Source organism: Chironomus tepperi, unplaced genomic scaffold (genome assembly GCF_022539635.2).
Source record: "Chironomus tepperi strain 1889 unplaced genomic scaffold, CSIRO-AGI_Ctep_v1 contig_89, whole genome shotgun sequence".
Taxonomy (NCBI): Eukaryota; Metazoa; Arthropoda; class Insecta; order Diptera; family Chironomidae; genus Chironomus; species Chironomus tepperi.
Window position 1 is genome coordinate 1,180,976 of NW_027226211.1, and position 20,495 is coordinate 1,201,470.

At 28.8% G+C, this 20,495-nt stretch overlaps 1 protein-coding gene across 7 annotated transcripts in view; it reads left to right on the forward strand.

The window, feature by feature from the left end:
* kcc (solute carrier family 12 member kcc) overlaps positions 1-20,495 on the forward strand; it is a 124,328-nt gene that overhangs the window by 58,140 nt on the left and 45,693 nt on the right. The window contains exon 1 of one of the 7 annotated variants that reach the window (XM_070635516.1): positions 3,594-3,824. The exons of the other annotated variants lie outside the window; for them this stretch is intronic. Within the exon in view, the coding sequence (XP_070491617.1) occupies positions 3,797-3,824 (28 nt within the window). The 5' untranslated portion in view covers positions 3,594-3,796. Of the gene's footprint in view, positions 1-3,593; positions 3,825-20,495 lie in introns of those variants that run through there. 7 annotated transcript variants of the gene reach the window in all.

A 20,495-nucleotide genomic window follows, 5' to 3' on the forward strand; every position in this document is an offset into this window, starting at 1 on the left:
CGTTTATTTAATGCTGAATTTATTTGTACTGATGCTGAATTTGTGGTAAATTTATTCGAATTTTGCTGAGTTGAGCTGAATCAATTTGAATTTTTACTGAATTTGTGCTGAATTGAGCTAAGTTTACAATTAAATTAGCTTGAACTTGTGCTGAACCAAGGTAAAATGCTGTTCAATTTAGCTGAATAAAACCAAATAATTTCTAAATTTGTGCTAAATTGATTTAAATTTGTGATAGATTATGTTGAGCTCGTGCTAAATCAAGCTGACATCTAACAAAATTTTCCTGAATTCAGCTGAACTGATCTAATCTTATGCTGAATTGAGCTGAATTTGTATTAAAATTGTCCTGAATTAGACTTATATCTGCTGAATTGAGCAAATTTTATGAAGAATTACGTTTTATTTGTGCTGAATTAAGCTGAATTGTAGCAAAATTTTGCTGATCTAAACTGAATTGATCTAATTTATTCTTGAGTTTGAACTGATTTGAGCTAAGTTTGTGATAAGTTAAGTTAAATTTGTGATAAATCAAACAGAATTGTACTAAATTTTAGCTGAATCAAGCCAAATTATTTCTAATTTTGTACTGAATTGAGCTAAGTATGTTATGAATTAAGCTAAATTTGTGCTGAATAAAGCTGAATTATAACAAATTTAGCTGAATTGAACTAATTTTTACTAAGTTTGTGCTAAATCGAGCTAAATTTGTGAAAATTAAGGCTAAGTTTGTGCTGAATCAAACTGAATATTCTAAAAATTTGTTGAATTTAACTTATTTTTGCAGAAATGATCGTGATTAAGTTCAATTTTTACTGTATTCAGCTGAATTGTACTGAATCTTTACTAATTTTAAGCTGAGTTTGTGCGAATCTAAGCTAAATTTGAGTAAATTTTCGCTGAATTTGAGTAATTTTTGCTTAATTTGAGATTAATCCAGCCAATTCAATTCGAATTCTTAATACAATGTAGAAAATAAGACTGAACTAAGTTAAAAATACACAAAAATCCAATTTACATTTCAAAATTACTATAATTAACTCAAGTCTTACAAAAACAGCTAATCACCACATTTGCACCTTGTCCTTCTCTCAGACTCCTGCATCAACTTTCAATAACCTGTCAACACATTTTGAATTTTAATTAAAACACACAGACATGAGTTCTTAATTAACTTCAACATTATCGCTAAGTAATTGAAAATATTTTTTCCATCAAAATCAAATTTAAATTGAATCGATTTGTTAATTAATCATATAATTATCACAATTTATAATGTGTCGCTCGGGAAAATGTGTGTATATTTTCTATATCACATACAGTCATGTAATACACAATCATAACAGAGAATGCGAGAGAGAAGTAAAAAATATATATACGTAATTATAGAGTTCAGTCGCTGTTTAACTGCGTGCGCGGCGCGAAATGTCATAAATTGTTCTATATTTTCCTGAATATAATACGTCAATTATCGAGAACAAAAGAGTGGGTAAAGTCGAGCAAAAAAAATAATTGATTTTTCATACTTTCTTCTTCAATTGATTATAATTCCGTCCCATAGTGTAATTTAGTTATTTACACAACAAATAATAATAAACGTTGAGAGAAAAAAATTAATTGGAATAGAATGTAAACATTTTGGAGTGAGTGTAGTGACAAGGAACAAGAATTATGCAAGCAGCTGTTCGTGTTCGAGAGTGAGACAGATTATAGAACTATTAATTATACAAATAAGAGTGAATAAACATGTGACTGTGTGCGTTTCGGACAAAAGTTTTTTATGAGAAATGATTTTTCATCAGTTGAAGATGCATGTGAATGTGGAATTTCCTGAAAATTGTTATTTAGAGTAATAAGATGGAAAATGTTTTTTTTTTTTTGACTTTTTGAGGTTATTCTCAAATGGTGTTGATTTATGAATTGGATTTTTTAGACTTTATTGTTTATTCCTCCATGAATTAGGGTAGGGGCGTAAGCGAGATGAGGGTTATGGGGTCAACCACCTGATACTCCCCTCCCCCAACCTCTCCTCCCCTAATTTTTGAAACAAAAAAAGTTCTTCAATTTGCCATTTTTAATGAAAATAATCCAAAAACTCCTCTTTCTGGCTATGAATCTGATAAATGATTCAAATTTTTGCCTGGAAAATCCCTAACAAAATGAATCATCGTGTCCAATTATGTAGTAGGAGAGCTAAACATAAATACCCATAATAAATTGGAAATTTAAATAGTTAACAATCTCAGATTTAGATCCATGTTGATTAATATATTAACACTTTTGTGACAATTCCATTTAAAAAGTCATATTTTTGGATGAATCATAGATATAGTAGAGGATCTAATACTTCGGATTATGGAGTGCGAAACTAAGAAAAAGATTAAATAAAGATTTTTCGAGTTCGAATTGTTAAAAATGAATTTCGAATTTTTTTTTCGAAAATGTGAAGAATTTTACTCAATTTTATTTTTGAAAAATTGTGTGAAGAATTTAACGCAATTTTATTTTTGAAAAATTTGAGATTAAGTTCAAAAAATTCGAGATTCTGATTTAAAAAAAAATCGTGATTTAGTTCGAAAAGTTCAAATTTAGTTAAAAAAATTCGAAGTTGAGTTCAAAAAATTCACGTTTAAGTTCAAAAAGAATTAGAAAAATTCAAAATTTGCTCCAAAAATTTCGAATTTCAGTGCAAAAATTTTAAAACAAAATTTAAAAGATTTCGACTAAATCCGAAAAATTCGAAATTAAATTCTACCAATTCAAAATCTAGTTCGAAAAATTGAGATTTCGTTCCAAAAAATTAAGATTTAGCTCAAAATTTCGAGATTCAATTCAAGTTTAGTTCAAAAAATTCGAAAATTAATCCAAAAAATTCGAAAATTTAATTCAAAAAACTTGATTCGAAAGATTCTAAATTAAGTTCGATTATTTAGAAATTTAGCACAAAATCTTTGAAATTCAGTTCAAAAACTTCTTTCAAAAAATTATTTTTTGATAATTTGGCCAAATTTCAATTTTCAATCACTAAGTCGTGACTTTAGATAATTAAAGATCTGAATCATTATACAAATCACATTATTGAAGAATAAGAAAATGTGAAAAAAGATCAAATTTAGCTTCATGTGTTAATTTTTCCATTCCTGTCTCTAAATCTCATGCCACAACAGTGAATATAAGACATGTCATAGAGTCAATAGAGTCTAAAAATCCATTTCATTAATGAACGACATTTGCGTTTCATGCCTGATTGAAGTTTTAGTCAAAAAATTAAATAAATTAACAAATGGTCCGGAAAATTTTTTATTTCTTTTCATTAGTTAGAAAAAAAGCAGATTTTTGTCGTACATTAGAAGCTAATTAAAGTGCTAAACAGAAAATCGTGAAATGTAAATTAAAAGATCCAATAGAAGTTAAAAAAAAAAAGTTATTCAGCAACACTAATTTTCTTCTAATTAAATTAATTAATTAGCGTACACAAGCAACGTAATTTAATTCCACTTTACAAGGAAAAAAAAAGAGAAATCTCGTGGCATTTAAAATATCCACAAAAATAAAACAGAGTAGATTAATATTTTTATTTACTCAACATTCAGCTACTGACATTAATCAAGCTGAGCAAAAAATATAATTCATAAGTGAAATAAATAACATTGAAAATTTGTTTTCGTTATAACAACAACAACAAAAAGTATAACAGACAGAAAATCTGGAAAGAAGAAACTTTATCTTTCCTATACATTTATCGTCTCATTGTCGATAAGCACGCGAAATCAAAAAAAAAAAAGAAAAAAAAAGTATGGGAAAGCTGCCTCGCAATATGAAGGGTATGTTGAAATCTCTCATTTCTGTCAAAACAACTGACGTAAGATAAATTTATACAATATTTTTATTCTGTGGTAAATTAACGAACTAACTCACACCGACGTGATTCATGAAAAATTTATCAAGAAAAAAACTTGTATTGATAGGGTCATGCGTGACTGATTAAAAGCGCAAAATACAATTTTAGTATCTAATTTTGTTTAAAAAAATAACGGTTGAAAAATATTTGAAATTTTAAGGATGATCCAAGTTTGAAATTTAACGATCATTCAAAATTTGAAAAATACTCATCAAAATTATTCGAAATTAATTGTCATAAAATATTTGAAATTGAACGATCGACAAAAATTTGAAAAATGATGGCAAAAAAATATCTGAAAATTTAACGGTCAACAAAAATTTGAAAATGTAACGGTCAAAAAATATTCAAAAATTTATCGGACAACAAAAATTTGAAAAACACCATTCAAAAAATATGTGAAAATTTAACGGTTATCAAAAATTTGAAAAATAAAAGTCAAAAAAAATATTTGAAAATTCAACGATCAATAAAAATTTGAATAATAACGGTCAAAAAATATTTAAAAATTCAACGGTCAACAAAAAATTTGAAAATAACGGACAAAAAAATATTCAAAAGTTCAACGGTCAACTAAAATTTGAAAAATAACAGCCAAAAAATATTTGAAAATTCAAAAAATATTTGATAATTCAACAAAAATTTGAAAAATAACGGTCATCTAAAATTTAAAAAATAGTGATTTTTGTGGTCAATTGATTGGCCAGACGGACAAACAAAACCAACATCATTTCCATTTGAGAAAATTCGATATAAAAAAGATAAAATTGTATCAGCACTCACGTGTTAAATTTCTGTGTATTTTGGCCTTTTTCTTCATTGCTTCTTAATTCATTTCGTGATTTATAAATACTCATAGCGTGATATCTTTTCCTAAAAAACTCATTTTTCGATTATAAATCGGTAGAAAATTTATTGAAATGAGAACAAAAAATTTTCAAAATTTTCAAATTTTAATCAATTGTTGTGATGTTTGACATTTAGCAAATATTTTACTTCCAATCGAAAGCTTTGAGAGGCATCAGTTCTTAGGAAGTGATGAATGGGAAATTAAATTTTGACTTTTAATGAAAATGAATGGGCTTCAAATAATTTAATTTATAAATATCTGTTGCTGTTTAGGGATTTCTCTATTGAGTTGGCATATTCTGGATTCTGTGGGCTGTGAAAAAGTAATTGAATTTATTAAAATATTGATTTTTTGATGAAGATTCTGGATTAGAATTGTGATTGAGCTCATGAGCATTAAGAAATGATTTGAAAAGTTGAAAATTAACGGTCAAAAATTATTTAAAATTGACGGCTATAAGAAATTTGAAAATTAACGGTGAAAAAAAAAATTAACGGTTAAAAAGTATTTGAAAAATAACGACTAAACTTAATTTGGAAATTAACGGCCAAAAAATATTTGAAAAATAACGGTCAAAAATTATTTGAAAATTAACGGTCAAAAAATAAACATTGAAAATTAACGGTTCGAAAAAATTTGAAAACTTCCTTTCAAAAATTATTCAAAAGTCAAGAATCAAGTAAATTTGAAAATTAACGGTCAAAGTTTATTTGAACTTTAAAGGCTCCAAATTATTTGAAAACCAACAATCTAAAAAATAACCGTCAAATTAAGATTCAAACTCTTTTTTCACATGATTTCATTCTTTAAAGCAATTTATTTTACTCAAAATTAAGCTCCGTCACTCTACTGTAGAATTATACGTCACTTACGTTCTATGAATGAACAAATTAAATGAACAATTCAGTGTCTAAGATGATTCAGCTACACAGAATGTGATATTGCTATCAATTTATGTTTCTAAAATAATACATTTGACACAAAGTTGCTATTTTTAGCATCAAACAGAATAAATCTCTAAAAAAGAAGTCATGATTCTTGTTGCCATATCCTTCAATCACAAATTCTGATAGATCAATAAGTTGTTTTGACACCTACTTTCAAATTATTCAACAGAATAAAAAAAGGTGACAAAGCAAGTCAATATTTCATGATTTTTCAGTACGTAATTGATTGTTTATATCAGAGTGTGGCTTTCTCAAAAAACGACCGTTAATTTTCAATTTTTTTTGACCGTTAATTTTCAAATTTTTTTTGACCGTTAATTTTCGAATTTTTTTTGACCGTTACTTTTATTTTTCTTCGTAACGGAAATTTGTATTTTAAAATAAGTTGAGTCCGAAATGTTCGAATTTTTCGACAATCTAGTGTCGAATTTAAGTCGGCCACACTCTGGTTTATATCTTGTTTTGATGGCAAAAAAATAACCCAACCATACAGTGATAAAACACAGAAAAATGATGAGTCATGGCTGCTGATAATGAAGAAAAAAATAACATTAAAAATTATATAAAGCGTCGCAAAAAATAGAACAATTTGTTATTTTTTCATTGAGATTTTTGTTATCTAACCTTGAAATTATTATTAAAGGAATTTATTGTTATCAAATAAGGTATTAAATGGCAATGTTAAGGATGTAGATCAAGGTTATCGTGAGAATTTCAAATTTAGCAGCTTTCAATCATGTTTTGAGCTTTGATTAATGCGTTTTTGATATAAATAATTGATCATTATTGGAATTATGGGTTCTTGAGAGTAAATCCTGTGTAATTACTGTGATTTTAGGTTAGTTTTGATTGTAATTGGACTTTAAATTGAGAATTTTGAATGATTTTGTCATTTTTCTTTTCAAAATATAGAAATGTCGTAGTTTCACACCCCTTTGAATTTTTTAAATGGGTTTTGAATTTTTTAGTTTTTCGTAGTTGAATGCCCCTTTAAAAAATGTTCAAACAAGTATTTGGGTTTTTGAGTAGTTGAGTAATTTCAATATTGAGAATTTGCAAATGATCAAAGGATTTTTTACTTTTTCGTAGTTGTTTACCCTTTTATAATGCTTTAGGAGATTTTTAATACTTCGTAGTTGGATGCCCTTTAAAATTTTTTTTAAATGGGCAATCAACCCAAAAATTTGTAAAAAAATACATTATTTTGCAATATTTTGGGAGATTGCTAATTTAAGTACTTTTTAGACATTTTACAAGCTTATAAAATGTTAAATACATAAATTTGAACTGTTTACTAACAAAAGATCAATAATATGACATTCAATTAGGTCAAGAATGTCTTTATTTTGGCAAAACAACATAAAATTTCAGAATGTAAACAACAACATGGAATTCTTCATAGTTGCAAACCTTTTGAACTATTTAGGCAAAATCAACTAAAATTATGTAAACAAATGCTTTTTTGAATATTTTAGGGGAAAATCAACTTAAAAATTATGCAAACAAATGCACATTTGAACATTTTAGGGGAAAATCAATTTTGAAAATTTGTAAACAAAAGCACATTTTTGCAGTTTTAAGCTTATTAATCACTAATCTCTTGAATTATCTGTTGTTAAACGTTCAAAGTAATCACAAACTAGCGTTCAAAACACAAAGATAAGTTCTGTAGCTTCAAAATCGCTTCAAATTTCAAATCAGAGCTCCAAAAAGGATTTTGTATGAAAAAGTCAACTCAATCTCGAAGTCGACTAGGATTTAGTATAGAAAAATCAACTCAAGTCGAATAAATTCCATACAAAATTGGAGTCGACTTCGAGCTCTGCTTCAAATAAACCCAAACCAAGCTTTAAATCCAAGCTTTAACATTCAACCAATTTGTCCAATAAAACAAGAACCCAAAAAGCCAATAATTTTATCTCATACACACATCAGAACATATCAGAACAACAACATCAATAATAATAAAACATCAAGCAATGAATGTAGCTGTACATTTTAATAAAATGACCATAAAATTTAATATCTCATTATTGAAAATTGATCTCCGATAATCAAATCATAAAAAAAAGTCAAGTTTCAATTTACTACAAAATCCACTTAGCCTGACTCTATAATTAGGCTTCAAGCTACTCGAAAGTCACTAAGCCTTGAGCACCAATAATTTCATTATTTTTAAAATTGCATATTTATTGCTTGTCATGTCAAACCCTTTTCCAATTTAATTTTTTTTTCATTCGTTTAATGAATAAATTAAAAATACTTCGATTACGATCAGCACCCTTAATGTGCTGATTAATGTTTGTTGGGTGCTCAATTTACTTCAGTAATTAGGGAAAAATTGTAAAACTTTTTTGAAAATTGCTGACTTTAAAACTTTGTTTTTGTTTTGGGTTGAAGTCATTCAGCCTGAAAATTATGCTGTTCCTTATGGTTGTCAGGGGTGGGTGAATTCAGAGATAGAGGAAATTAGGGGTAGGGGGTTGGTGATTTTGGGGAATGGGGGTTGTGCTTTGGTTGACGGTTACGTCGCCAAGAATACAGGAGATTTTTGGCATTTTTCACGAAAATCTTTACAAAATTGAAGAATGATTTCCAAACAAAGAAGGGAGGGAGAGGGTTGGCCTCTTAAACTCATTCCCCACCATGTGGCAACGCCCCTGATGTTTGTCGCCTAAAACTATTTTGATAAAAATTGTAGTCTTCAAAATTTGTTTTGGATTAAACTCATTCAGTCTGAAAATTATGTTCTGCCTTATGCTTGTCAGGGGTGTATTCAAGTGGAAGAGGGGGAAGGGGTTGGAGTGGGGTTGGGTGGATTAGTTTGTTGATTTTGGGGAAAGGTGGAGCGATGCAAAAGTTAGGGGTTTTTTAGGATTTTTCCAAAATGGAGAGGTGACAGAGGGTTGACACCCAACTCTCTTCTCCCTCCATTATCAACACACCCCTGATTTTGGGGGAAAGTAGAAGCGTCACAAAGGGTAAATTTTTGAGATATTGTTCACAAAAAACCCAAGAAAATTGTAGAATTCTTTCCAAAAAAGTGTGTTGGGTTAGAATTGATCCCCAAACTCCAACCCCTCCTCCTTCCCCCACCTTCCCTTGTGACTACACCATAATGCTTCCTGTCAGAAATTATAGGAAATTAAGAAATCAAAAGCCCAGACAGAAATAATTAAGTTAAGACTCAAATTGCTTCCGACCAAAATGCCCCAAAAAAATTGAAGTTTTCCGGATATTTGCCTCAATTCATTAATATCATCGTAATTATTATTGCCTTATACATGCGATTTATTTTACTTTTTTTGTATCACGAAGCACAAAACACAAATAAAAACTAAGAAAATTGCTCGCTTTGCTTGATGTGATTTAGTTCAAAGAGTAGCAATGTGGATTATTTATTAAAATAAATGCTGCTGTTTGTGATTTCTTTGCTTTCTTTTGCGAGCTTGCTTTGGGGATATAACGAAGTGGAAGTAGATTATCGTATTGGAAGGAAAATAAAAATTGGTTGAGAATGGTTGAATTTTAGGTTTGGATGTGGATTGAAGCGCATTTGATGATGAAATAGGAAAAACGAATAGGAAAATTGGTAAAATCGAGAAGATTGGGAGAATCGGAAAATTTGGGAAAATCGGGAAACTGGGAAAATTGGTTTGTTCTCTCTTGGATATGACACAGTTGGCTTTTCAACGTATTTTGGATCATTTTACAAATGCATATGCACAGCATTCAGTGTATTCAGTAAAAAAAATTTCCGCCATTTTTGTTTCTCCACTTCAAGTTTTAATTTTTGATTTTTAATCTCAATTTACACTAAAATCTTTACTAAAACATTCAAAATGGTTAAAAAAGTTGGCAAGAATCAGTTAAATAAGTCAAATATTGCAATTATTACTTCTAAATTGGATAATTTTATGAAAATATTTCAAAAATTTGCTTTGTTTACGTTTTTTGTTTACATTTTTTAGAACAACTTTGAAATTTAGTACAAAAGTCATAAATAATCAATAGAATTGTTAGAATCAGGTATTAAATTCAATATAAAGCTTCTTGAACATGCATTTTACTTTAATGAGACTGTAAGTTAAGTGGATCTTGAGATGATTCAGTTTCCACAATGATTAATCAATGTAAAATCCAAAGCTTCCTCTAAATTACTCAAAAATGTCCAACTTTCAAGTGATTCAATACTCAATAACCCACAAAATCCTCACAAAAGCCATCGATGTCACTTCAAGAATATCTAATTCCACAAAAATCATTAATTACAAGATTATTACATATTCATCTCAACGACAATCCATTGGACATTTACAAAATAAAGTGTCTATGTCAATAGTTCATTAGCACAGCAAATACACTTCCATATCCATCTCCTCTTATAGACCATTCTTAAATTATCATCACCAACGTTACAGTTGCTTCATTGTAGTCAAAGTGATGAACACAATAGGGACATATTGTTTCAGATATAAGGCATGAAGCACAAATAGGAAGAAAAAGAGGCAAAATGAAGCCGTTATGGCAAATCTTGAAGAAGGAAGGAAAAACTTTTAAGTGCTTTTGACGACTTTATACTTATTAAAAAAAAGCCATTATTTATCCTTATGCTGTATATTCTATATTCTCACAATGTATTTATTCTTTCATGATTGGTAGGAAGGAAGCCTCACACACACACACACACACACAAAAATTGATATAAAAATAATAAAACAAAATTGAGGTCAGGGATAAGAATCGACAAAAAGAGAATGACTACATTAATATATAAATGGAAAATAGAAAGCAAAATCAGTAAATTTTTTTTTGTGGGGTAAAGAATTTATTTGACTTTCAAGGCTTTTCAATAAGTAATGACATTCTTTATGGACGAATAATTCACCTTGATATTAATGGTAATTTTTTTGACTTTTCTTCTAGTTCAATGCTGATTTTATTTGAAAATAAATGTTTTGGCTTTGATTTTGGGTTGTGCTAAATTGTTGAGTCTATAATTTTGAGGATTGGAATCTAAGATTCTCAATTTATATCAACATTTGTTCTAATTAATTGTACTAAGAAGATGTAACGATTTTTCTTAATTTAAAATGAGTTTTAAGAATTTCAGATTCTTCATTTTAGCTACTTACTGGAACCATGCTCCTACTTGGAGCCTAGGTTATTGCTAAAGGCCTTTCATCTGACTTTGTTGCTGGCCACATCATAAAGCTTGAACAAATTCACTGTTTTGATATCTAATTAACTTTCCAATAAAAGATTCTTCATTTTAGTACATTGAAATTCTCATAATTTGTCAATTTAAGGACTTTCTGTTTGTTTTGTGAGCTTTTGGCATATTGATACATAACTTTGACTGTAAATTCAGAAGATCAGTTTTGACAAGAAACCGTGTCTATAAAGACTAAAATTTACAAATTAAATAAGTTTACTTTACAAAATCAAAATTGTTGACAATTTCCGAGTTTTACGTTAGTTTCTTGTCAATTACCTTATCATTTGCAAGTTTATAGTTCAAAGTTATGATATTAACATTTCAAAAGCTTGTAAAACAAACATAATGTACTTAAATTAGTGATTTATCAATTTCAATGTACTAAAATACAAAAATTGTGAACATTTAGTATAACAATTTTGGATGCGTTTTTTGAAAATTATCCGAAGAATCGATTTTTTCATAATTTTTCATTACGAAGCATGATGTTTATGTATGCGATGCAAAATGGCAAATACTATTGTAATTTTTTACGTCATTTAAACTCATCATTAATTAAGTTATAGTTTCTTGTCAAATAACTGATCATAAATTTGAATATAGTTTACAGCTATGTTTTCAAAGTTATGATATAATGAGAACATGATTTTTTGGGTCGAAAGCTTGAAAAACAAACAGAAAACTTCAATTTTTCGTCTTAATTTAGCATTTCAATGTATACAATTTATGAAATTTTCAATGTACTAAAATAAAGAATGAAATCGTGAACATTTAACAAAATTTAGAACATTCTACTCTATTACTTTAGTACATTAAAGAATTTTAGTACATCTTAGAACATTGAATTTGCTAAAGAATTATGGAGAATTGCAAATTTAAGTACTTTTTAGACATTTTACAAGCTCATAACATGTTGATTGTTCAACTTTGAGATATTAACTACCAAAAGATCGATAAAATGACAAGCAATTATGTCCAGAAAGGTTAAATTTTGAGAAAACATCAAAATTTCAGATTGTAAACAAAGAATTGAATTTTTGAATTTTGAGCAAGCATTTAAGCTTGACCAAATTGTTCAGACTAAATTGCTCTTCAGAGTTGTTAGCTTAGATCAGTATGATTTTCAGTATATCGCGGCAAACAAGTTGCGAACTACTGGATTAGATCCAAAATACAATTAAATTTTGTCAACATAACCTCAATTTCAGTCAATCGCGCCATCATCCAGGCCTCAAGACATCTAAAATTCAATCATTTAAAGTAAATTCTTGTCGTCATTATAATGCTGTTGGATGAATGGAATGAAATGACAATGAATAAAATTCATTCAGTCTATAAAATCAGGAATTTATTGCAAGGCAAATCCGCTCGACAAAGGAAGTAAAAAACTTTCATTTTCCTCACTTTTTTATTATTTATTTATATTGCTGAAAGCATTAATGCTCGGGACATAAAAATATTTTTTTCTTTCTTTCTTCAATCTTCTCTCATTCTTTCTACGTCTTGATTCTCTTCCTGCGCATAGACAATTTATTTATGCTTACTAGAGGAATTTTTTTGCTTTGTTTTTCAATGACTTTCTTTCTTCCATTTTTAGACATCTCAATTATGTTGTGTAGGTTGTGAAGTTGTTTATTGAGGGAAGATGGAAGGAATTTTATACACGCAGAGAAAAAATTTTGAAAATGTTTATAATTTTTAAATTTTTAAATCAATTTTTTTTTAAATTTCGAAACAAATTTTTGAATTTTAAAAAATTTTAAATTTTTGAAATTTAAAAATTTAAAATTTCAAAATTGAATTTTTGAATTTTTAAAATTGAAATTTTGGAATTTTAAATTCAAAATTAAATATGAAGTTTTTAAAATTTATCAAAATCAATTTTTTTTTCAAAATTAAATTTTAACAAAAATTAAATTTTAAACAATTTAAATTTTGAAAATTTCAAATTTTTAAATTTAAATATTTTTAAATTTTAAAATTTTAAAAATTTTGAAATATTTTTAAAATTTGAATTTTTTTAATTTTGAAATATTTAAAATTTTCAAAATAAATTTTAAATTTTTTAAAAAATAATTTTATGAATGTAAGAAAAATGTTAGTTTGTAGAAATTTTAAGGTTGCGATATGGCAACCATATAAGTCCAGATCAATCCTGATCCAACCCCCACAATATCCCCTATCCCCCTCTCCAGCCCATACCAACTACCATCCACATTTATCGATTCTTTCACAAGAACTAAATTTAATTTTCCTTGCCACTTTTATGGTTTCTGACTTCTCAAGAATTTCCATTTTTAAGGCAATTTATTGCTCATTTGAGTGATTCGTTGATTACCTGTAATAAAATTAGACAACTTTATGCTGATAAATTCCTCAAAAAAACACACAGCAATAATTGACTGTCGTTAAATACAATTACGTGAACAAAAAAGGTGTGATAAAGTTTACTTTAAAATAACAAAGTCGTAACTGATATAATTATAGGTACCGAGACATATAGACATAGCTTCAGGTGATGCATAAAATAGAAAAAGTGGTTTTGTTGATATCTCAATTAACCCAGAACCGCAAATGTTTTGTAATAATTTGTGATATTTACTGTCTATTTATCTCTATAAATTGAGCTGCAGGTGTGTGATTTGCATATGTAGGTGGGGATGGGAGTGTGGGCTGCTGGATTGTTTTGATTGACTTAATATATCATCCAAAAGTGACAATTTGTAAGGACTCGATTGTAAGGCCAATGTAGATGAAGTAGGACTTCGCTGGTCGTAAGAGTTGTCAATGGATCACCCATGAGGTGAAGTCATAAGTTCTCGAAAATTATGGACAAATCGAACTTTCTGGATATCTTTTAGAAATTTACGTACAGGAAACAGATGATGCACAGGATTTTTGACCCAAATCTTAACACCCATTTCTCCCTTTCCCTATTTTTCGTCAATCTTGGGGTTCTATTTCTTGAAAAAGCCAGGTAGCGCCTTAGGGTAATGGAAATTGGTACTTACTAACTTCGCTGGCCATACAGATCAGCTATAATCTAAAGCCTCTCTAAGTTGAAGGTCTAGATCTGACTCTATTCCTGGTTGCCCTTTGCCAATTGGCAATATCAAGTTTTGCTACTCTGTCTGAATCAAGAGCCTCATTCCAAGAAGAAGAGTTTTCAGGGATATGGTATTGATTTGCATGTATGTATCTCAAAAATAAAGAAGAAGTTTTTCATGAAACCCTAAATTGGAAATTTTGGTTTTGGGAGAGTGGTTTTTGATCGCTCACTGCTTCCTGATTGTTAAAAGATGCTTGTCTGCATTGCCTTTGTAATCAACAATCCTAAAGGTTGAAGGTTCGATTCTTAATAAGGTTTTATTTCGCAATGGTTGAAGGTTCGATTCCCCATCAACCTTTTATTGGCCAAGAATTCAAGGTTCGACTCTCATCAAGCTTTTATTTCACTCTAACCTCGAAATTCAGCACAAAAAAGTCTTATCTACCAAAAAACAACTTAATTCCTCATCCTTATCTCTACACCCCAATTCAGCAATTATTCTATTTACAAAAAATCCATAAAAATTTTCATACAATTCATAAGCATTTATTTAAGCAATTGAAAAGGAATGAAAAGAAAGCAAAGGAATCCTTGAAATGAAAATTGAATGGTAAACATCCATGATATGAGTAAGTAGTCGAGATGAGATGCTTGAAAGATGTGCGAATACGCAACTTGGAAATGAAGAATATGTTTATTTGTGGAATATTCATGCCTTAAAAAAATCGATTTTCATTGTAACAAAATTTTTTATGTATGCATAAATGATGTACGTAAATATTTCTATAAAATGACATAAAAAATTCTCGAATGATACTTCAGAAACAACCATTTATTTATATTATGCTCATTTCTTTTCTTTGTTATTTGTTGTTGTTGTATTCACAGAAAAAATGGCAATGAATAAGAATAAGAATGTAGGAAGGAAAAAAAGGCACAAACACAGAGAGTGACAGAGTTTTCGAGAGGAAATTTTTATGTCATGCGAGGAATTTTTTGTCATACACAAAAAAAAAAGCTTGAGAGCTCATAACAAATTATCGTTTCATGACGCATTCAAATTGTCACACCTAATACGGGTTTTCCTCACTAGACTTTCATATTCAATCTCTTTTTGCACTTACTCAACGTCTTTGAATTATGTTTGATGATGGTATGGGGTGCTACATGGCTGCTATGGCATTTTTAGTGCGTATTTTCTTGGGGCAATGGTTGCTTAAATTTGCACTTTGTACATTTTTAAATATTTTTTGACCGTTAATTTTCAAATATTTTTTGACCGTTATTTTTCAAACATTTTTTGACTGTTAATTTTCAAACATTTTTTGACCGTTATTTTTCAAATATTTTTTGACCGTTATTTTCCAATTTTTCAAATGATTTTACGTTATTTTTCAAATTTTTTTGACCGTTATTTTTCAAATCATTTTTGACCGTTATTTTTTAAATACTTTTTGACCGTTATTTTTCAAATGTTTTTTGATCGTTTTTTTTTAATTCTTTTTGACTTGTTATCAATTTTAATTGCCGCATTTTGGCCGCTATTTTCAAAAATTTAGACATCTTTATTTTTCAAATATTTTTTGACCGTTATTTTTCACATTATTTTAGACTATTATTTTCAAACAATTTTTGACCGTTATTTTTTAAATGTATGTTGATCATTATTTTTCAAACTTTTTTTTGACTGATATATTTCAAAAAATTTTTGGCCGTTATTTTCAAATATTTCTTGATTACCAAATTTCTAATATTTTTTGACCGTTAGTTTTGAAAACTAAAAATGCGTCTCTGCCAGTCACAAACATCAATGACTGTGCCTTTTCCTTCATTGGAATATGCTTCCGTCATTACATCAACAATTATGAAGAAGGAAGTGCTGATTCTTTTTCTTGATCACTACAAATGCTCTTCTTGATGATTAATCATAAAAAGGCACATCGTAAAAATAAAACAGTTGATACTGCTTTTACATAATTTATGTCGTCAATTTCCTCTTAAACATTATCACATGAATCACTTAAAAAAGAAAAATTTTTGCTTGACAAACTACTTTATATACCATTTAAATAGTCGTAAAAAATTTTCGTATCAGTTATTGCTATCTATTGGCAATATCGAAAAGCAATCAAAATGCAATAATAGAGAATTGTGGACAGTCATCAAGGGAGGAGTTAATTGAGGAGAAAGCTTTAAAATTAGGCAGTAAATCACATTAATGAAATTGTTTGTTTTTTGTGCTAAAAATACTTTGAGGAGTAAAATGTTTGTGACAAAATTGTTGAAGAATAAGAAAATTTAAAAAATTTGAATTTCAAAAAACCGTTAAAAATTTGAATTCTAAAAAGCCGTTAAAAATTGAATTTCAAAATCTAATTTAAAATTTGAATTTCAAAATTTGCATAATTTGAATTTCAAAACTTGTTAAAATTTTGAATTCTAAAAAGCCGTTAAAAATTCAAATCCCAAAAAGCCGTTAAAAATTCAAATTCCAAAAAGCCGTTAAAAATTCACAAAACAATAATCATAAATTCTCACCTTAAAAAGGTCTCCATTTCCCATTTGCCGACAATAATAAAATAATAAAATAATGCTGACAGAACATTTGTAACGACAACAACAGTGCTTAAGTCAAATTTACTTTGTATTGTCTGCAATCTTATCATGATTTTACATTTTCACGCCATTTCAGTTGTTAGAAAGTTATAAAAAAAGAGGCTATAGTCAACGATAACAATCACGACATGTCTGTTGTAGTTTCCATAATAGGTGTGCTTATTAAGGTTGCCTATGTCTTAAATTGAGACAAAGCACGATTATAAAAATCAGAGTGTGGTTGTCTCAAATTCGAGTTCAAAAAATTCGAAAAATTCGAACTCAACTTATTTTGAAATAAAAATTTACGTTACGAAGAAAAGTAAAATTAACGGTCAAAAAAAATTTGAAAAAATTTAACGGTCGCTTTTGAGAAAGCTACAATCTGATAAAAATTAAAGACAATAAGGAATATTAAAAGCATTGTCGGATATGAGAATGACTGTACATGATTAACTGTTGACTTAATTATGAGCAGTGCTGAATTCGCTTCGAGTTTCCCTTTTAAACTTTAATATTAAATAAATTAATTGCCACGACTAATTAACATATCATATTTATGTTCCTACACATAAGCACCAACATGAATCTGAAAAGTCGAGACGTTATGAAGAAAGTCATTAAGTGTGCATGTATCATGTGCACATCTGCGATGTATGCAATCTTACATGAGATAATTGTTTCATGTGTACAGAACAAGATATTCTTGTGCATATTGAAACTTTATACTTGTAAAGAGATTAAAAGCACATGTCTTTAACATTTTTTTTCTCTCGTCCTTATACTTACCGTCTTAATGACTTCCTCTTGATGACTCGTGACATTGTTTTCGGAAAAGCTTCATCCGCTCTTGAAAAAATGCTAACAATGAATTTTTTTTTTTTGCTTTACTTCCACTTTTTATACTTGATCGATATTTGTTTTCCTGCTGTGTCGTTCATTTCTATTCCTTTACTTTCAGTTTTTCATGCTACTTTATCGATAAACCAATGCCTTATTGCTATTTTAAATACTTTTGAAATTATTTAAGTTAATAAGTCAATTATGATGGAAATATAAGCAGATTAAAATGTTTTGTAATGTCATGTGGAACTTTAAATTGTCTGTTATGAAATTAAGATGTGTAAAGTTGGAAGTTGTGGTTTTTTGTAGATCATTTGAGGACTTTTTTATGTTACATTGATTTGAGGTTATGGGAAATATTGTGAGATTGTGCTTAATTGAGGCGAAATTGTGCTTAATTTAGCTGAATTACAGTTAATTGTTGGTAAATTGAGCTGAATTTGTGATGAATTGAGCTCAGTTTGTGATAAGTTGAGTGGAACTTGTGTTTAACTTGTGCTGAATTCAGTTGAATTTGAGCTTAATTTAGCTGAATTTGAGCTGAATTTAGCTGAAAATGTGCTGAATTGATGCTAAATTGAGGTGAAAGTTTGCTGAATTGAGTGTGTTCTGAATTTTTGCTGAGTTGAGCTGAATTTGAATTTGATTTGACCTAAAAAGTTGAATTTTTGCTGAATTTGAACTTGATTTATTTTGAATTAATGTTAAATTAGACTGAAATAGCCTTGAATTGAGCTTAATTTGCTCTAAATTGTACTGTTTTGCAAAAAATATGTTTTAAATTAAGCTGATTTTGTGCTAAATTGAACTGAATCTGTTCTAAACAAAGCTGAATTCGTGTTTAATTGTATTGAATTGACCTAAATGTGTGCTGAGTTAAACTGAATGACCATTGAATTTTGCGCTGAATTCAGTTTAATTTGCATTAAATTGAGCTGAATTTAAGCTGAATAGTACATATTTCCATTGAATTGACTTAAAAACGAGCCAAATATTCCAAAAGAAGCCATAAATTATACCAAATTGCGCTGAAAATTGCCAAATAAATCCCATTTTAAACCCTTTTTTACCCAAAATTACACAAACTCAGCCCAGAATTTGTTAATGAACTACAATTTCATCAAAGTCTCGTCAATATTTTTCCAATCTTCTTAGCATTTTCCTCGTAATATTCTAAAAACGTGTTTTATTGCCTTTTTATTGAACCGAAAATTGGAAATTCTAAATGCGTGCTGCCTCCATTCAATGAATAATGTTAAATGTCTTCATCTTCTTCAAATTCCTCCCAACAAAAGCATTTAACATCGAAGAATTCCCAAAGAATCGAGCGGAAATAGCTCGAAAAAAATAATTTTTGTTACTGATTAATTTCATAGAGCTTATTAAAATTCTACATGACATTATTATGCTATGTGAGTTATTTATATATTCACAGAACAGATTGTACATCCTTGGGAAATTTCATCTTATTTTCTTCATCAACATTTCCATAAAAATGATGTCTATCTCTATGGATATTAATGATATGAATTAGAATGGAAGTTGTATTGATACATGATACTTTATATGAATGAATTTGTGCTGTTAAAAATAAACTCAATTGATATTCAATACAATATTTTCTATAATAAATGAATCAACGAGAAGCTAGTGTTGTTAGCTTAATTGGGGAATTATTTGGGCTTGTTATGAATGTGAGTGAGTTATGAACTACTGATAATTTGGGATTTTACGTTTTCCAAGTCATTTTCCAAGGCGCCCGGGGTAATTTTTAAATTTCAAGTCATGACGCCCCGGGGTAATTTTGAGCCTCACAAGTCATGGCGCCCCGGGGTAATTTTAAAATTTTACACCTTCCGAGTCATGGCGCCCCGGGGTAAATTTTAAATTTTTCTTCATCCTCATCGTGGCACTGTGTCTAGTATACCCAAAAGGCCGATTCCCAACGTCTTGTAATTTCTTTTAAGATCTTATCAATAGACTCAGTGCGGCATCCTGAAAAATTTCTGTTATTTTTTTATTTGAATTATTTTTCGTTACTCAAAAGTCATGGCGTTATGAAGAAATAAATTATTCCCCTGGGGCAAATGACATTTTTTCTTCATCAACATTGTGGCACTGTGTCTTGTATACCCAAAATTTGGCAAAATTCCCAACTGTCTTTTCATGTCCTTGAAAAATTCGACATTTAAATGTCGATCTTATCAATACACTTTAGACTATGATTCAGGATAACTTCAAACATCCTTGACACAGATCAACAATATCCAACAAACAGATTGAGCAGGTAGAATTGATTACTAAACAGCCCAGATGCAAAGGAACGAAATTAACTCATAAGAATATCAATGAATGAATAATTTATCATATCCATAATACACAGTAATAACAAAAAGCTTGATGCTTCATTTCACAGCGCACCTGGTGTGCATATTCTTGCTATTTACATTTCAGACAATTATTATATTCCATTCCTTTACTCACTTACTCACTCATTCTACCCCCATATGCACAAAAATGTTTAAAGTAAAAGTGTAAAGAAGATAAGCTTACACATGGAGAAAGTTATCTGTAACGATGATAAGACGCAGAACAAATTTGTTTTAAGTATAACGTTCATGAGAACTTGATTGTTAAAACAGTTTTCATTCAACATAATGACGACGTTGTGAATTTTTCGTAGCAAAGAGTGCTTTGTGATGAAGGAAAATTGGCAAATGTGTTGAATTTTAATTTTCAATTATTTTATGAAAGATAAGTAGGCATTTGAATTTTATGGAAGAATTTTTCTTCGGAGTTGAAGTTTTTGTAACAAATTTTTAGTGTTTTTGTGTTGAATTATTGAATTTTGGATCGATTGTAAGTTAATATCGTAACTTTGGTACTTTAAGCTTGCAAAAGATCAGTTATATGACAAGCAGATATGCCTGAAATTTGCAGGAAATTAAATTGAAATTTTGTAAACAAAGATTTCAAAATTTGAATTTTGAGCTTTTTTGAAAGCTCTTTTAACTGACAAAATAGCATTCGAGACTAACCTGGTTCAATTTTGTTAATTATCTTCATCATAATTCCCAACTACATTACCGAAA